The sequence below is a fragment of the Vitis vinifera genome, chromosome 3, assembly GCF_030704535.1.
Source record: "Vitis vinifera cultivar Pinot Noir 40024 chromosome 3, ASM3070453v1".
NCBI lineage: Eukaryota > Viridiplantae > Streptophyta > Magnoliopsida > Vitales > Vitaceae > Vitis > Vitis vinifera.
The window spans coordinates 19,317,177-19,337,160 of NC_081807.1; the positions used below are offsets into that span (position 1 = coordinate 19,317,177).

General features: G+C 37.9%; 1 protein-coding gene across 1 annotated transcript; it reads right to left on the reverse strand.

Moving 5' to 3' along the window:
- Positions 1-13,416: 13,416 nt before the first annotated feature.
- Positions 13,417-19,039, reverse strand: LOC100251294 (small ribosomal subunit protein eS6). Its single transcript, XM_002271596.4, has 6 exons — positions 18,906-19,039; positions 18,747-18,811; positions 15,181-15,238; positions 14,987-15,095; positions 14,601-14,873; positions 13,417-13,936 (listed from the first exon to the last, which is right to left on the reverse strand). Exons 1-6 carry the CDS (start codon positions 18,909-18,911, stop codon positions 13,698-13,700), a joined length of 750 nt encoding a protein of 249 aa, XP_002271632.1. The 5' UTR covers positions 18,912-19,039; the 3' UTR covers positions 13,417-13,697.
- Positions 19,040-19,984: the final 945 nt, after the last annotated feature.

The window sequence follows — 19,984 nt, forward strand, 5'->3', positions numbered from 1 at the left end:
GATGTCTATACCCCATATTGAAAATGACCATAGTGAAGTTAATGCATGTAACTTTGAAGGCGGCATGTGAATGAGATCTCCATGTATCTGACACTTTGGACATCTCTGAACAAACTGACAAAAATTTGTCTTCATGGTCAACCAGAAATAGTCAGTCCTCATGAACTTACAGGCCAACATATGCCCTCCCATATGTGGTCTGCAGACTCCCACATGGACCTCTCTCATCACTCGATCGACAAAGACACAGTCTAAGCTCAATAGCAACATCCCATGAGTTGATCGTTTGTACAATGTCTCTCCACATATCACAAATTGGGCGGCCAATTGTCTCAATGCTCTCTTATCCTTGGTTGTGGCGGCCTCAGGATATGCGCCAAGTCTCAGAAACTGGTATATGTCATGGTACCAAGGTAAGCCATCATCAAACTTTGCCTCATCAATCAAGCAACAATAAGCAAGAACTGATCTCAACTCAATCAGTAAAGGGTGAACAACGGTATTTGTGGGAATATCAATCATGGAAGTTAGAGTAGCTAAGGCATCAGCGAACTGGTTCTGCACTTTGGGCAAATGTGTGTATCTCAAATCATCAAATCTCCAAACCAGTAGCTCCAAGTATGCATGGTAAGGCCTAAGCTTAACATCTCTAGTCTTCTACTTGCCCTGAATCTATCTCAATACCAGATTGGAGTCACCAAACACCTCTATCTGTCTAATCCCGAGCTTAAGAGTTGTCTCTAGTCCCAAGATGCAAGCCTCATACTCAACAATGTTGTTTGTGGTAGGCTGTCGATCCGAGAATGCCAAATGAACAAATCTAGGAATGTGGTCACCATGAGGGGATATAAAAAAGACACCTATCTCATATCCAAAATGGTTGGCCGCACCATCAAAGTACATACGCCAACCCGAAAAACTAGTCACAGCAGCAACATCCTCATCTAGGAAATCATCATCAATAGCTCTACCATCAGAAACTAGTAATGAGGCTAAGTGATCTACAACAATTCTCCATCTCATAGACTTCCGAGTGACATAATTGAGAAAACAGAGGCTAAGTTTAGTTAAGAAAAACACCCAAAAGGGGGGGGGGGGGTGAATTGGGTTTTTAAAATCTTTTCAATCACAACAAAATTAAACAAAATATAAGCAAAGTAAAGAGATAGAGTTTAGAGAATTCAAACTCGGGTTTATAGTGGTTTGACACTTTCTTGCCTACGTCCACTCTCCTCAACCTCCTAACCGAGTGAGGGTTCCACTAACTTGAAGCTTCAACCAAGCTTCCAATCTTCTTACACTTGGATTCCAGTTCCAATGGGCTCTTACACAACCTCTTCAAGATTCAACCCTCTTGAAGGCTTTAACACTCAGATTGTTACAAGATATAATCACTCAACCTAGCTTAAAGATGGCTCAAATACAAGACAAAGCTAGGATGACAAACAAGAGTGCACTAAAGGAAATGCAAGTGGTGATTTAATGCACTTATGAAAGAAATGAGAGCTTTTTGATCAAGAACAGGTAGGTGGGCTTTGAATGCAAGTGTTCTCTTGTCAATAAATGAAGTGGAGCTCTCAATTTATAGGTTTCTAACCTTGGGAGTCAAAAACAACAAAAGGCAGCCTCGTCCGGTCGAGCTAGGGGTCGACTGGTTCACTAGCCATTGGAGCATTTAATGCATGACAGGTTACTATTGCCTCAACCGGACCTCGACCGGTCCTCGATCGGACCTCGACCGGACCTCGATCGGACCTCGACCGGACCTCGACCGGTAAAGGAATCACCTCGATAGGGAAGAGAAGACTATTGGGAGAGAGAGAAGGTTTTTAACTTTCCTCGACCGGTTCTCGACCGGACGACCTCAACCGATTGACCGGTTCCTCAATCGGTCGACCGGTTGGCCATAGGCTCGACTGGTTGAGCCTTTTTGGCCTCGAAAAATCTATTTTTTGATTCCTTTATTTTCTAACACTTAGGCAAGGTCTTTAGGTAAATTATTAAGCCAATTTTAAAACATTTTGCCTAAGGTAAATTAGTTAAAAACTCGGGTTTTAATGAAATCAACATTTTAAAGAATAAATCTAGTTTTCTAAGATGCATGAAACATATGAAAATCCTAAGTGCACTCATGCATTCATCTTACATTAGTTTCCTATGATTACAAGTCTTCCAAGTGTCTCGATCTTGTATCCATTTGGTCATTTGATGAATTTTCGAGTTTATACCTGAGATTCTTAAACATTAAACCAATTAGTTACTTAATCATGGTTTGTTATCATCAAAACCCGATTAGGAGAACCCTTGGGCTAACAATAATGAATGTCAAACTCAGTTAGAAGTACCAACCATCTCATGAGTTGTCCGACCAAAGCGGGATTGTCAAACAAATATCTCAGATGATCAAGACGGGATATCAAGTGCATTGAATACTCGATCATGTAATGTCTTAGTCTCCGAGTAGCCTAAACCAATGCCAAGTAGTAGTGCTCAATCATGACATATCTCGTCTTATAATCCAACATTCTCTTACTCAAATAAAAAATGGCTCGCTCTTTGCCTGAATCATTGAGTTGAGCCAACATGCAACCCAAAGCTACGTTTGAAACCGACAGGTATAAGAGTAAAGGATGACCTAGTGTAGGAGGCACCAAGATTAGAGGTGACAATAAGTACTCTCTGATCCTCTCAAATGCGCGCTGACACTGATCATCCCAAACGGTAGGTTGACTCTTCCTCAAGAGTCGGAAAATAGGCTCACAGATGTCTGTCAATCTGGCAATGAATCTGCTAATGTACTGAAGTCTACCTAAGAAGCCTCTAATCTCTCTCTTAGTCATCGGCACAGGCATGTCAAGGATGACTCTGATCTTATCTGGATTTGCCTCTATGCCTCTCTTACTGACCATGTATCCCAGTAGCTTCCTAGAAATCACTCCAAAAGTGCACTTCTTGGGATTCAATCTCAATCTGAATGGCCTAATCCTCTCAAAGAATCTTTCCAAGGCTGTTAAGTGATCTACTCTATATCGGGATTTCACTGTCATGTCATCTACATAAACCTCGGCATCCCGATGCATCATGTCATGGAATAGAGTAGTCACTGCTCTCTAATAAGTAGATCTTGCATTCTTCAAACCAAACGTCATCACTCTGTAGCATTAAGTACCCCACTCAGTAATGAAGGACGTTTTCTCCATGTCCTCTAGAGCCATCAAGATCCGACTGTACCCAAAAAATTCGTCCATAAAAGACAACATCGAATGACCTACTGTACTGTCAACTAGCATATCGATGTGTGGGAGGGGAAAATCATCCTTAGGACTGGCCTTGTTGAGATCTCGAAAATCAACACAAACTCTCATTTTGCCGTCCTTCTTGGGAACAGGGACGACATTGGCTAGCAACTCGGGATACTCGACTAATGATAAAAATCCCACATTGAGCTACTTCTGAATCTCCTCTTTCACCTGCAAACTCTAGCGAGGGTGCAATCGCCTCAACTTCTGCTTAACCGGTTTGACATGAGGCAGAAGTGGCAAGTGATGCTTAACTATGGATGGATCAAGGCTTGGCATGTCCTTGTAAGACCATGCAAAAACATCCAAATATGATCTGAGCAACCGGGCGAGGCCATCCCTCTCATCTGTAGACAAATCCAATCCAATCCTCAGCTCCCTTGGTTGGTTTGTTGTACCAAAATCAACAATCTCAGCGTCTCTTGTGGTAGGTGAAACTCTTTGATCAATGGGGTTTGAATTAGAAGCAGAAAATGAGTCATCATCTGAATCGTGCTGCACAATCTCATCATCTATATCAAATATTTGTGATGTGGGTGAAGAGGGTGTAGATAAAGTAATATCACAAGAGACATATAGATACTCGAAAATGCTCAAATCCATAAATGAAGAGTCATGAACATCGTCAAAACGGGAGACAAATCCCGATAAAACATCAAATGAAAGAGGTGGGTCCACAAAGTCGAACACTCCCTCAACTGAGCCAATAGGGCCATCAAACAAATCGTCAACAACTATAATATCATCTGAAATCTCTAGAATAGGAGCTGTCTGGATCTCCTTAGCGATCTCGATGGCGGACACCCTGAAGAGATCAAATGGCGAAGCAAGCTCGGGCTGAACTACCCCATCAATTTGGCTCATACTCAACGAGCATCTCATCAATGTACTCGTCATGTGGAACAACTCCATCTACTATGTCTCCAATCTCAACAAATGTCCCACGCTCATCGACCTCATCCGGGAAATAGAGCGTTATAAGGCTCATACGATCTAGAGATGATGGGGCACCCAATACAGAAGTAGAAGTGTCAGGAGCTCTGTCATTCAACTACAGCTGGTGGACAAGACGCTGAAGCTCAGCCTCTTGAATACTGTTGAATCCCCCAATGATCCCATCCGAATGTGTCTATAGTTTTGACGTCCTCACAAAGTAGTCCGCCAAGCTCATGGTGTATGGGCGAACATGATAGTCAAAATGTGTGTGAGTCAGCCGGGCTCTCACCCTCTCCTTGCGCAATCATGCCATATATTGATAGTCAGCCTCAGTAGGGATGAACCTGAGTCCGAACGGTACATCGTGATCTAGGATAGCCATGAACTCACTGGGCCCATGCTGACGTCGCCCCAATCCTATGTCGGGCAAATAAGACATGTTCCTCATCATATCGAGCACCACTATGCTGTCATGCTGGTCAAATGACATAGCCACAAAGTCTTGGCAAAAATCCTCCATCTCTAGGGCTTGCACCTCATCGAATGTGAACTCAATCAGAAATAGGTCATTATCACTATGATTGATCTGAAGCATTGGTTCAAAAGAAATGAACATATCTCCCACAAATTGCACTGTGATGACCTGGCAATCGTGAATGAACTTTACCTTTTGATGAAGGGAAAAAAGAATAACCCCAGCTCTGTGAATCCAAGGTCAACCCAAAAACAGGTTAAAGAATGTAGGAATCCTCAAAACTTGGAACAATGTGGGAAAAGTGGTCGGACCTATCAATAGCTTAATCTCCAAAGTGTCCATAACCTCCCTCTTCGTACTATCATAGGCTCGGACTGTCTGAGTGGAGGGACCAAAGTCAGAGGACGCATAGCTGAGGGCAATGGCAGTAGCTAGAGGGCAGACGTTCAGGGTTGAGCCACTGTCTAAGAGGATAGATGGGACTCGGTGGCTTGAACAATCGTCTGAGATATACAGTGGACGTGTATGGTCTGGACCATCGGGTGGCAAGTCATCATTAGAGAATACTATCCAAATGGCTCTACTAGCTGTCACAATGTGAATCAATCCCTCCAATGCGATGGTAGTCTCGACTTTGATCTAGCTCAAGGCTCGAATTAATGCGTCTCTGTGAGTGTTGGAAGATGTCAGCAAGCTCCAAATAGAAATACAAGCCTAGGTGCTCTGTAATTGTCTCAGGATCTCATCATCCTCTATCCTGACCTTCTCATGAGCGAACATCCCCTCCAAGGGTTTAGCGGCTGCGGGGGGCTACTGTCGTACTACTCTACCCCCGCGAATAACATACTGTACATCGGAAGTGTGAACATCATCAACATATGGAGTCTGAACCTCATCAACATCCGAAATCAAGACGAATGGTGTTTGAACACTGTAATGTGGGAAAGTCAATGGCTCAACTGTGGCCATCTGTACTGATGCCGCCTTAAGAACCAATCTGAATGGTGTGGACATCCTAAGGCCCAAAGTCACTCTACTTATCTCATAAATCTCATCTGATACTATGGGCTATAGCTCTGAATCATCCTAGCTCAGCATGTGGATGTGATAGTCAAGCTCAACGAAGTCAATGGAGTGTGTGCCATTGGCCAAAGGGGGAACCGCGTGTGTAGTGTGGCCCGGTAATGGGTTTGTGATTACACTCGACTGACCTAACTGAACCACACCCTGATCAATTAGATCCTGGATAGCATGTCTCAGAGCAATACAACGGTTAGTCTCGTGTCCTGACTCTTGATGATATGCACAGTGTAGATCCATTCTGAATTGAGATGGGACAAGCTGAGGCAATGGTCTAAGAGTGAGAGCTATCAACAATCCAGTCTCTACGAGTTTCTAAAGAGTCTGGCTCAACGGCATACCCAAATGTGAAAACTGTCTCTAAGTCTTTAAATAAAAAAGAGCAGAGGTTTGCTAAGCTATAGGTCTAAGATAGGATGCTGAAAGTCTCGCGACAAACTATGCTGCATAGCATGGATGCCTTGTGGCAGAATATGAAACAGGGGGCCTCTTTGTGTCTTGTGCGGCGTGGTAAGGCAATGCTAATGCAGGAGGTATGTAGGCCTGATCATATGACTAATGAGGTGCCCGTGGCCTATACTGCACACAAGGCGATGATGGGTAGTAGAGTCTAGAAGTCTGTCCAACTGTCCGATAGCGCCTAGGAGGTCTCAAACTTGCCGAACTGATAGCACCCACATATCCTGGTCTTTGTCCTCCTAAGGGCTTCTTTCCCTTCGAAACAGAAGGAAAAGACTCATACCATAATCATCTGGCTATGCCCTCTTCTATATCATACAAGGCCTGTACCAAAGATCCAAAATCCGTATGAGGAAATCCCTTCAAGTGCCTAGCAAATCGAGGCTACAAGCTCCTCATAATCATGCTATCTGATCCCTTTCAGATGGTCTATCAATAACCTGTGAAATTTTCTCCCTCCAATTAGAGATAAATGAGGTGACTGACTCCTCTGGCCTTTGTCTCAATGCCTCTAACTCTTTCCTCAAGACGTCAATGACAATATTAAATGTGAACTGTCTCAAAAACTCCTGGGCCAAATCATTTCAAGTCCAGCGGCATGATACATCTAATGAAGCAAACCATCGTTGTGTTGTACCACTCAGGGACCTAGGGAAAAACATAATCATTTGGGCCTCATCCAGTTCATGGGCCCTCATGATCGTACTGTAAAGCCTCAAATGGATGCGAGGACAACCAATCCCCGTGTATCGCTCGATCTCTGGCATCCTGAACTTGGGTCAGCAGACTGGTCACTAGTAGTCCATCGAAATCATCCCAAGTAACAGTTCTGTCTGAAGTCCTCAACTGCCTCAACCTCTGCTCAAGCCTATCCATGAGAGCATGTGGGTCCTCTGAGGTCGGGGTAGGCATGATGACAGGAAGCAGGGCAACCTCAGTCTGACTATTTAGGGTGAAAGGTATAGCCTGGGGTGCTGACTAATTGGGTGGAGGGGGTGGTGGCACTGTAAGGTCATATTGGGTGTCATCCTGAGGCGGGCCCTACTGGACCTGTTGCCCATCTATCCTCAGACCAATGCTAGCTATAGCCTCTTAAACGGAAGCCATGGCCGCAACAAACTGGTTGACGGTAACTATTTGTGAATCCATATCTCTTTGATTTGATCTCTGGTCTAATACCCTGATCAATCTGCCCCCAACTTTGATCCAAGAAGTTGAACCCAAACCAAACGTATCAATACTCCTACAATAGTGGAAATACTTCATAAGATACGGGGTAAGGGAAACTCCATAAGGAATGTCTATCAAATATGCTGAAAAGTAACCCGGAAGTAATCAAACTGATGTCCAATCCTGAGTAGATGTATGATAGACTACTACGAAGGTAACTAAACCTATCACTACTGAACCGACTCTAAAGGCCCACAGATGCACCCACGTGTTAGGAAATGAAATCTTGATTGAAAGATCTAAGGCTCAACCTATAGGGTCAAGGTGGCTCTAAAAAAAAAAGGGTGGACTTTAAACTATCCCTAGTAGAAGCGATCATACCCTTCGGAGGTACGCAACCCTCTGCACACCTCCGAAGAGACGAGGCGCTTCCATGCAAGGTGGTCATCACCTCCACACATACACTACTTCGACATCCTAGTGGGTTTCCTATGGTGAAATCTCTCAAAACTCTCAACACTCAGTGGTCAACTAGAGTGCATAGTGAGCGATGTGCGTGCATCCGAAAACCCTATGAAGCCAAAACAGAAGAGGAAACATACTAGTCACACAAATATCCATGAAACCTAGCTCTAGGCTATACAGGTCTTCAATGATCGGACTCCAATCAACATCAATGTGTCGGTCTCCTCCAGAATGCTCCCAAACATCAATATAGTCCGTCGTTAGATCCTACTCCTAACTTCTGGCTCGGTCAGAGAAACAAGCACACACAAGGCCTCATACTTGCAAAAGTGAGAACCAAAATGAAGGGAATGATCGAAACAAGAGGGTCAGAGGTAAAGGGATAGATGTGCGGCCTGCACAAACAAGCAACATGCAATCATATAGAAGAAGGGTGGTCATGCAACAAACAGTCAAGCAAAGCGCAGATATATCATCCATGTCCACACACAAGCTAAACGAGAATATGACAATCAAAACAAATAGTGACAAAGACAGCATGCTTAAAAATGATCAAGACAATATACGAGCAAGGAAATCAACACATCAAGTCAAATGATATACAGCAATAAGTCTATACATGCAAGGCGAGCAAAACAATCATGGCAAAATCAAAGTCACTATGCTAAGGCAGACAAAATAATCAATAAACATAATCAACATGTCGATCTCCCAAATAAATATAACAATGAAGCATAGAAAAAAAAAAAAAAAAAAGCTACATCAGAATCCTCAATCATCATAATCAACATGTCAATGCCCCAAATGAACACAATAACCAAGCACGCATCCAATGATATCAAGAGCTCTCAATGTGTAATCAAGAGATAGGTACCCACTGATCGACCCATCAAACACCACATTTGCCTCATCTTAAGTTCAAGTTTGATCCTCCAGCACGTCCCAAGTGGAGCTGCCATTTTGTGGACCCTGCAATTTTGCTCATGCGTTCCCACTCGATGGTGAGACTCGTTTTTTTATTTTATTTGGTGAAAAATATGATTTTTTTAGAAAAGACTTGAAGTTGCCACTAATTTTTGTTTTATTTTTAAAGGGTAAACAAAATAAGAAATAAAACCCTAAGTGTGATTCCTTATTTAGAAAAGGTGGTCTGTGAAAAACTAAATATGAGCTCGGGGGTTAGGTCACTTATTGGGAAGGTACGGTAAAGAGACCGAAGCACCCCTCTAAGTCCCTAAAAACGTGTCTCTACTAATAAGATGAAGCAAGCATGACAATTCGTAAGGAAATCAATGGATACCAAAATGAAATAATCAAATAATAAAACGAATCATGCATAAGAATAAGCAAGGCGGGAATGAGATCGTACCTTAGTAGCAATTAATAGTACGCTATCATAGAAACAGGGCCAGCTCAAGTATAAAATCATCACATGCGTATCAAAGAGCAATGCAAAGATTAGACAATTCTCATTAAGCATAACAACTGACCATCAGAAGAGAAAACTCATATGTAAGCCCCCCACCAAAACCCAATTTATTTTGCATGAATTAGTCTCACAAATTCCATTGCTTTGGAATTATGAAAAATTCATTCTTGCATATGTAAAATCAAGGGAAACAGAATATTATTTGAGAACCGAAATGGAATTAAAACTATTCAAGAGAAAACTGGATTTTTTGAAATTTATTTGAAAATTGGAGTCTTGGGAATTAAATTTAAGAATTGGAATTTTGGAAATTAAATTTGAAAGAAATTGGAATTTTTAAAATTATTTGAGAATTGGAACTATGAAAATTGGAATCTTGGAAATTATTTAAAGATGAAAAATTTAAAAATAAATAAAATAATAATAATAATAATAAATAAATGTGAAAATTGGAATTTTGGAAATTGGAAATTAAATTCGAAAATTGGAAAATTGGAATTTCGAAAATTGTGAGTTAAATTTGGAAATTGGAATTTTGAAGAATTATTTAAAGATGGAATTTTAAAAACAAACAAATAAATAAATAAATAAAATAATGATGAAAATAATAATGATTAAAGAAATACATGTGAAAATAGGAACTTTGGAAATTGGAAATTAAATTTGGAAATAGGAATTTTGAAGAATTATTTAAAGATGGAATTTATTTTAAATAAATAAATAAAATAATAATAATAACGAAAATAATAATGATTAAATAAATAAATGTGAAAATTGGAATTTTGGAAATTGGAAATTGGAAATTAAATTTAAAATCGGAATTTTGGAAGAGTTAATTAAAGATGTAGTTTTTTTTATTAAAAAAAAATAGAATAGTAATAATAACGAAGATAAAAAGTGATTAAATAAATAAATGTGAAAATTGGAATTTTGGAAATTGGGAATTAAATTTGGAAATCGGTATTTGGAAGAGTTAATTAAAGATGTAATTTTTTTTTTAAAAATAAATAGAATAATAATAATAACGAAAATAAAAATGATTAAATAAGTAAATGTGAAAATTGAAATTTTAAAAATTGTGAATTAAATTTGGAAATCGGAATTTGGAAGAGTTAATTAAAGATGGAGTTTTTTTTAAAAAAAAAATTGAAAATAATTAAAGTTTGAGAAGTCAAAGTTTTAAAAACTAAAATTTTAAAAATGGGAGTTTTGAAAAATTAAATTAAAATTGGAGCTTTGAAAAATTAAATTAAAACTGGGGTCTTGAAAAATTATCTTAAAATTAAAATTTTGAAAATGAAATCTTTGGCATCAAAAGTTGGAGAAAACTAAGAAAGTAATAAAAAAAGAAATGGCCTTAGGATGGCCAAACATGTACATGCATGTCCTTAAGGAAAAAACAAAAAAAAAAAAAGCACCACAAACCCATTTCCATTAAATCTTTCAAACGCCTAGGAGTTCTATGGTAATGCTAACACAGACTTCAAGGATTTTATTTGGGGTCCTTAGGAAGTTCCTCTGATCTTCCTTGCAGCCATGCCGAAATCTTAGTTTGCAGCATATATACCCAAAAATCTCTATCATTATCCGCTCCCCAACGTGAAGCCACCAAGTATTGAAGACGTTAAGATGGAGTACCGAACGTGCATAACGTATGAGAGGGGATGAAAGAAAGTTCAAATAAGGAAGCGGTGAAGAGAAATAGTTTGATGACGGGATGAGTGAAAAGGGTGGAAGTGAGGGAGGTGGATTGGGTGGTGGAATGAAAGTTAGAAACCTGGGCATGGAGATGGGTGTGATGTATGACAGTGGGTATGACGATTAGAAAGATGATGAGGTGAGGGTGGCCATGCGTTTTGGGCCTCATGCACTTGGGAAAATGGTGGGGAATGAATGATAGATGGTGGGGGTGATAGGAAAAAATAGTGAGGGAAGTGGATGATGGAGGTATAGAAGATGAAAGAATGTGGTGAGATGGGGAGAGATAGGTGGTTCAATGGGTGTGGAAAATGGGTTTAGGCATGAGGGAGCGTGGAAGGTGGGTATGGAGATGGGCAGTGGGTACGAGGATGTGATGGAGTGAAGCTTTCTTTAAAAAGGAGTAGATGAGGACCGAATACCCAATAAACATGAAGAGACCCATTTCATTTTTCCTTCATCCGTGGGCTTAAAAATTCGTGGATTAAACCAGAAGAATGTCTAAAAAAAAAAAAACGAGACACAAGGAGATCCTCAAATATGAAACAAACAATCAAAACACAGTTAAATCATCCTTGAGTGAGAACGGAAAAGCATGGAATGAAATTACAACAACCAAACCAAAGCCAACTCACAAACGATGCAAAGTAACTACCTCAAAAAGAGATGAGAGAAATATGATGATATAATGAACAAAGAACACAAATAATCTTACCAGGCAATGCTTCTCTCGAGCCAGAGTTTGCTTAGATCCTAAAACTAACTTCCTTTACTCAGCTCATTTTCCTTCCCCTCGCATCGTCCTCTCTGCCAAGCTACTAAAATATCCCTCTGTAACTAGTAGCAATAATCACCCAACACACTCCCACTCACTCTAACGACCTCCAAAAAACGCTCATTTCTTTCCTACCCGAACTGCCTGATCCCAAAGTCGTCCTCCCCTCAAGATACTCCTCCTTGTAGTCAATCCTCAAACCTGCCCTTTGCAACTCTCTCACGCAAGTCCCATCTAGCTGCCCAAAGACAGCTCACCCATCCTGCAACCACAATCTTCTTTGGCTACCCAAGAACAACCCACTTCTAGCTGTTTTTCCTTTGCCTCCTATCCTTTGTGGCTGCCTAAGAACGACTCTTTCTCGAGGTGGTAAGAAGAAGACAAGAAGAAGAAAGAAGAAAATCATAAAACAAAAGAAATATCCACCTCTCAAGGAGTCTACAAATTTATTTTCAAACTTTAAGTTGTTTATTTTTTTACTTTTTCATGACTTATTATAAACTTTTTACTAAATAGAAAAAATCAAAATATTTAACTTTTTCTAAATAAAAAAAGTAATTGGTTTCTCCTTACTTTTTAATACTTAATAGAAATAAAATATAACAAAAATAAACAACTTAATATTTAATACTATTAAACATTAAAGTTCTATTTAAAATTAAATAAAAAAACAAACATCATGATACTATTTCTATTTAAAAAAAGTAAAATATTTTGATAGTATTTGTTTTTTTTTTTTACTTAATTTTAAATAGAACTTTAATACTTAATAGTATTAAATATTAAGTTATTTGTTTTTATAGTATTTAATTTCTATTAAGCATTAAAAAGTAAAGAAAAACCAATATATTACTTTTTCTATTTAGAAAAGGTCCAATATTTTTGTTTTTTCTATTCAATAAAAAATTTATAATAACTCATAAAAAAAGAAAGTAGAAAAACAAACAATTTAAAGTTTGAAAATAACTTAACTTGCTTTCAACAAAAAGTAAAAAAAAACAAACACCCTCAACTTTTTCTATTCAACAAAAAATTTATAGTAAATTATGAAAAATTAAAAAACAAACAAGCTTTTCCTATTCAACAAAAAATTCATAATAAGTTATGAAAAAAAATAAAAAAACAAACAATTTAAACCCTAAAAGTAAATTACTTTTAACAAAAAGATGAAAAAATTGCTTTCAACAAAAAAACTGAAAAAACAAACACACTCCAAGTGTCCAATTTCTAAAGAGCCCATTGAAAATCATTTTTGAAAACAATTTTTTAATTTTTTAAAACAGAAGTATTTTTCCATAACAATTTTAAGAGATTTTTATGGAAAATAAGATGATTTTTAGAATAAATTTAAAATATTTTCACATAATTTTTGTGAAATATTTCATCTACTAACAAAAGATACAGATAATGTATGTAATGCCTTTAGGGGGAATAAGTCGGATTGATATTTTTTTTAATCCAAGTTTTTAAATAAAATTTTATTCTAAAAGATAAACCAAACAGAAGAAAATAACCAAGTTTCAGATTAAGTCGAGGAATAAATTTCCAAACAAATTTTTTGTGTGCTTCCATCCACTACCTAGCATTCGCCTTAAGCACTTGGGCACCAGACGGGCAAAAACCTCAGTAGTTTTAACAGAAAACATTCCTCGTCCATTCATTTAATCTTAAAAACATTTCCCTGCAAATTCGCATGGCAGCAAACATAAGTAGTAAACTGTCTATCGCTGCTAAATAGTGTTTTTAACACACAACATGCCCGGAAAATTCAAACCAACTCTCAGTGTCTAAGAAACAAAACATAAACAGAATCCATAATCACCAAAAAGGATCAAGTATAGAATAACACTACTAAAAAACCTGAACCACTGGGAAACATCAGGCCCTGTGACTGGACCGTAAAAGCCAAATTTATGCAGCAACTGATGGCTTTGAGGCAGCAGACAGCCTGGATCTCCTCTTTGCTAAGCTCTCACTGCGGCGTTCTCGCTGCTCCTTCAACCTGGTAGCAAGGAGCTTTTGGTACTCGGCTGCCTCTGACTTTGCCTTTGCAATTCTCTTCTTCTTCTCTGCAATCCTTGCACGCTTCCTCTGCAGAGTCAATGGGGTCACCAGCCTCTGAATCTTAGGGGCTTTACTGCATTTCTTCCCTGAGGATCACAGTGATGAAACCATATCAATCTTCTGTCTTTAGTCTTTTAAAAAGCAAAATACTGAAATAATACTTTTAAGCATCACATGAATTTCAGTCATCTTAAACTAACTTGCAACTACTTATTATATCATCATCCTTTACCCTATTATTCCCACACATAATATCAAGTTCTGCAAAGGATTATGATAAAATTAATTATCTTCAGTCATCTTTAATTTAGACTTGTTATTAAATTATCCTTATATGACTACAAAAAAATGAATAAATAAAGAGTTGCCTTTTCTTTGTGTCGTCTGTGTGATGTGGTATAAGTTCATGCAGTAAAATCATCAATGATTATGGTAAATGATTTTCTCGACAAAAATCTAGAAGCAATTTAACAAACATGATATAATATTTTAAGGAGAAAATTTTAAATATATAAAATTAGCATGCATTGCATGCTCACCATAACAACAACAAAAAATGAACCAAAAGAAATAATGCAAATGAACTCTACGATGAGGACTTACGAAAACTACTGCAGGTGTTTTCATCATACTAAATGCCCTAAGCATTAGAAAGCAATGTAGGAATTAAATTAAATTATACAATTTGTTCCCTTCACTTATAAACTTCTAAAAGTAAATATTAAAAAGATAAGAAATCAGGAATTGTACCAGATTTTGTTGTGAAGGTTCGACGATATGTGTTGACATACTTCCGAACATCATCCTCCTTAGAGAGGTTGAAGAGCTTTCGAATCTTAGAAGCTCTCTTTGGACCCCTCATCCTAGGTTTCTCTGTGTCGGTCAATCCAGGAAGATCGCTCTCACCCTTCTTCACTATAACCAAGTTCAAAACAGAGAGGTCTTGGCTGACAATGCACCCACGAACAGCCTTCCTCCTTCGCTCTCCATTACGTCTTCCATATCCACGGAAGCATGGGGTACCTGCTCAAATAAGCATAAAGTGTAATAAATCTCATAGACCCAACTTGCATAAAAATATGAACTTAAGGGTTGTGATCAGTTTTTAAGGATTAGAACAGTCCCAGTTTACTCACCCCTATGAAGCAAAAGACTAACACGGCCAGGAGTCAGTACTCCCTGCTTCATGGGAAACCCTTGCTTGTCACAACCACCCATGATCTTGAAAACATAGCCCTTGAACTCCTGTGAAGCAGATGACATGTTTTGTATGATTAGTAGATCAAACAATATGAGATAAATAAGTGGGAGAAGAGCAGAAAAGGCATACCTCGCCCAGTGCATCCCCATTGACCTCCTGTGAGATCCTCTTGTCATAAAATGCTCGGCTGTTCACAAAAATTTTGGCTATATTAGTATCTTAGGAAGTACTACAAACATGCACACTTAAGAGAATCACCCACAACACCGGCTAAACTTAACAGCAAAAGCTATGACCCTTTAAGGGCATGTTTGTTATTAGATCATGTATGATATTGCTTATGGTAATAATGCACTGCCAGAGAGAGAGAGGTAAAATAAGTAAAAAAACATTCATAAAGTCCAATCACCAATTCATTAATTGCTTGTATCTTTACTATTTTATAAATAGGCAAAAAAATAAAGGGTACTAAACCAAATGCACAAATAGTCAGTGAATTGTTTCTTAAATTCTGGCTTCCTCTCTAAGGCCATCCAATAACCTTATGTGTAATCCAGTGGGACAGGCAGCCAAATGCCTAGGTGGTTGATAGAAAGCATACTTTTTCAGGAAGGACAGCATGGATTAAGGATGTCTGTCAATTGTAGTTATACACTTCATTTCCTTGGTTAGAATCCCAAATAAGATTAGCATATAAAAATTATAAAACATCTAAAGACACTTTCCAAGCTTAAACGACTGAGAAGAAAATGGGCCATTTGGAAACTAGGGAATGGCTTTCCTAACTTATTTCCAAGGGTGTTTGGATATGAAAAGATTGCCTTGGTCAATGTAACAGTAATAAAGAAAATGACCATATGTTTTCCTGAGAGAAAAACTAGTCTTGGTGCTTAATGATAGAAGTAGCAAATTCCAGACAATGAGGGAATGCTTAATGATGCAGTAAGATAACACATACTTGCCATTTGAAGTTTCACTCAAGCTTTGACTCTCATGATCATCGTGGATGGTAGTCATACTCATTTCTGGAAGGATGTGTCATGGGAGGGGAAAAAACACTTTTGTCCATCATTACCTGCTTATATCATCCATCATGGCCAAGTTATTGGATGTTGTCAAATCAAATGATTCCCTTTCCCGTAATTTTCCTCCTTGCAATCTTAAGAATAGGGAAATTTCTGATTCAAATCCATTATTCATTTCTATCAAGATCGTTTCTCACCCCTTACATGTTTTCATGATCATTTAGGTGTCCATGAAAAGATATATTTGGTACAAACTTATTCCAAAATTTTGATTAAAAAGGATCAATGCCAGGACTTTCAGCCCACCAAAATGATACTGCAGGTTAGGTTCCCCCAAAAGCAAAGATTTTTGGTCTGGTTGGCAGAAGCTAGTTAGTAATTAGGGGAAACCTATGGTTTAAATTAGGTCACGATAAAGTAATAAAAATAACCAGATGTTTGGCATTTGACTTGGGCAACTTGGCTAGATCGTAAATCAAGAACTTTTTATGGCATCTTAAATTAGGGAGAGACTGTAACTCTATAAGAGAGGATTGCATCTGTATTTATTTAAATGCTTCAGTCACTATTGAGTCTATAAGCATTTGGCTGATATGCATAACCAAGATGTGGTGGTTGCCTCCTCAGGTCAGGTGATTAAGACTGACCTGTTGGTAACCAAGGCCAAAATGAAGTTTCTTCAGAGGTTGATATCCATTAGCTGCATTACAGAAATTATGTCTATCCACATATTGTGGATGTTATGTCTATCCACTCTAACAAAGTTGGTGGGGATGATACCATCAGCTGGAAGCTCTATAGATGAGCTTATGAGATTCATACAACATGGTTCTGAATGAGTTATTAGTTGAATATCCTCCTTCACTATTATCGGCAGACCATCTTCCAGCATCCATCCCTAATGAAAGATTATCAACATTATTCAGCAGATTTGGCATTGACTTCTACAATGTCAATTCCTTTGGGTTTCTAGGTTATAACTTTTGAGGCATGTAGAAGGTAATTTACTTGCAAATTAGATAAGAGCGAGATTCTGAGCTCCTTGGCTTCTAGGGCATCAAATGTTTCAGTATGTTGCTTTCTTTTGAAAGATGTTTTATCCGTCCTTATAATCTTTCCATTTTGAAGAGTGTAATTTTCATTTTTAGACTCCATAAATTTAGGATTTGCAGTGCAAAAACAAATCTGACATCATTCAGGTGATTGATTGGTGTTTAGTTGCCAATTCTGTAAGAAGTGAGAAATTAAAGTTTTCTTTGCAAGAGTGAGGCCAATAAAATAAAATAAAATTTCAATACCATAAATAGATGAAGAAGCACAAGGAGCAACTTGACATACAAATAAATGTCGCAACCTAAGATGGGAGAGAGAAAAATCCTAGCATTTTGAAAAGATTTCAAGTTGATCCATGTCAGCCAAACATGCTTTTCAAGATTTTCTTTTCCTTGCATCTGATGCTAAAGACAAGATTTTTGAACAATAATAATCAACTGAGAATCTTTTACTAGGCCAGTTTTACTTCTCTTTTTGTTCTAATCACAATTAATAAAATAACTAAGACCCTGTTTGATAACTGTTTTCAAAACCAGTTTTAATAAATAGTTTTTCAAAATTGTTCTTAGATGTTTAATAGAACAAATGTCTGTTTGGGAACTTAAAATGTTTTTAACTAGTTCTCTATGTTTTTAAATACGTTTTAAACAACTTCTATATGTAATACTTTATTTTTAATCATTCTTCACATTTGTTTAATTATTTTTTTAAATTAGCCTTCAGAAAACATATGAAAACAACTAAAACCATGCCTTCTGTTTTCAAGAACATTAAACTATTTTCTATTTTCTTTTTGCCAAACGTGTTTTCATATTTTATATTTTGGAGAATAAAAAACTGTTTTCAAAATCAATTACCAAACAGGGCCTAAGATTCAAGTTTTCAGTTCATATTCCTTTCCTAGCCTTTCTTGCAACTGACAAAGAACTATTTATTCCTACCTATTTTCGCAAATCAATGTACCACTTTTTCAAATACTGAGGATTGAAGAAATCAAAGGTAAACGCCGGTTTGATAAATTTTAATTTTAATTTTCAATTTTTATTCCTTTCCTAGCCATTCTTGCAACTTTAGATGAAGTTATTTATTCCTACTTGTTTTCACAGATCAGTGTACAATCTTTTCCAATTCAGGGGATTAGAGAAATCAAAGCAACTAGAAATGAGAGCACCAACTTCATAAAATCTTAATTTTAAATCCTCAATTCCAAATAATCACTAAATCCCGTTTAGTTGCCAAGAAAACGACTTCAAAACAATTTCAAGATGGAAACTTACTTTGAGGTTTAGTTGGGTTTCCATTCTTTAATAAACCAAAACATCAAAGCATAAAATTAAAATTTCTTCTCTTCATTTCTCAGCAGTCAAGCACAGCTTTGTACTCTTATCTCCTGCCTGCCTATTTTCAGAAACCAATATACCACTTTCCCAGGATCCAAGAAAATCAAAGCAGCCACAAATTTGAAAACATCAATCATACTCATCACCCCAAGTGGGGTTGCCGAAAACAATGCAGCAGGAAAAAAAACCTAAAACAACATTAACTAATAATTTCTATCATTTTCTCAGCAACAAAACGCATAGGAAGAAAAAAAAACGTGGGAATTTGAAAGCTTACAGTTTCTGATCGTCATCAATCTCGAGCTTCTTCTGACATCCTGTAGTAGGATTTGCGATATTGAACTGCGAAAAGCGAAGAGAGGAGTTAAGATTTACCAAGAGTTGAAGAGAATCAAGAGAAAGCAGCATCAAATTAGGGCTTTGGTGAGAGGAAAACCTTCATTTTGGATCACAGTCTCTGGCTCCCGCCGTGAGAGTGAGAGAGAAGGAGGCAGCGAGTTTTAGGATGATTCAGGGTTAGGGTTAGGGTTTTGAACGTGGGATTTTATAGGGACTGTCCCTGCCATGGGTCGGGTTTAGTTAGTAGAATTTAATGGATGGCCGGCCCCATTGCATAATGGGCTGGGCCGGCATGGTGGGCAACAGGCCAGTGACCCAAGAGTGTGCTTTGGGTCGATTAGGTATGACCCATGTCTCAATAGTGTGATTTGGGTTGCCTTTTTTTAACAAAACACTAAACAGGTCGAATTTAGTTAGCAGAGTCTAATGGGCGGGGGCGGGCTGCCTGACCAGCAGTCCAGCCCAATTGCTGGAACAGATTGGGTGGCTTGACACGTGTAAAGACATGGCAAGCCCATGGCCCAATGGTGTGATATGGGTTCATAATATTTTTATAAAATAGGTTGGGTTTAGTTAGTATAATCTAATGGACCGGCGGAGAGCCAGTTCGAGAGCCCAGCCCAATTGAAATAATAGGTTGGGGTGGCGGCCTCGCCTATGTAAGGGTAAAGTAGGTGGCATGGCTCATGGTCATTTGTAAACTTATCTGGGTGGGATTAAATACATGACAGAGTTACTTGATATTGTAATAAATCGTTAATTAGCAAGAAGAATTTACGGCTCTTTGAGAATGTAGTACTTTGGGATATCCAATGATTTGTTTAATCGATACAAATCGTGACTTCCATCTCGTAAATATTTTGATTCCAACAAATGATGGTGCTATAGCTTCAATTCAATTAATTCTTACTAAATTATTATTTATTATTTGTGAAAAATCCTTAAGTAATAGTAGGATAAAAATAATTTTGGGAAATTCATAGATTTATAGAATCACTTACTACTTTCGATTCTCAATAAAGAGATTTACAATCTTTTAATGAATTCTACATAAATTAGATACTAGGGATGAAACCACTACTGCTTTGGAAAATAAACAAAAGAACAAGAGAAGAAGATGGGGAAGGAGAGATGTGGCAATTTATGTAGGCACTAGAGGCAGTCGGGTTGCCTCAC

What these genes read in the sequence shown, in the direction of transcription:
- LOC100251294 (XM_002271596.4), bottom strand. An exon ending in ATGGGGATGCACTGGGCGAG is followed by an intron (nt 15,096 to 15,180) that starts GTATGCCTTTTC and finishes TCTGCTTCACAG; the next exon opens with GAGTTCAAGGGCTATGTTTT. An exon ending in TAGTCTTTTGCTTCATAGGG is followed by an intron (nt 14,874 to 14,986) that starts GTGAGTAAACTG and finishes TTATTTGAGCAG; the next exon opens with GTACCCCATGCTTCCGTGGA.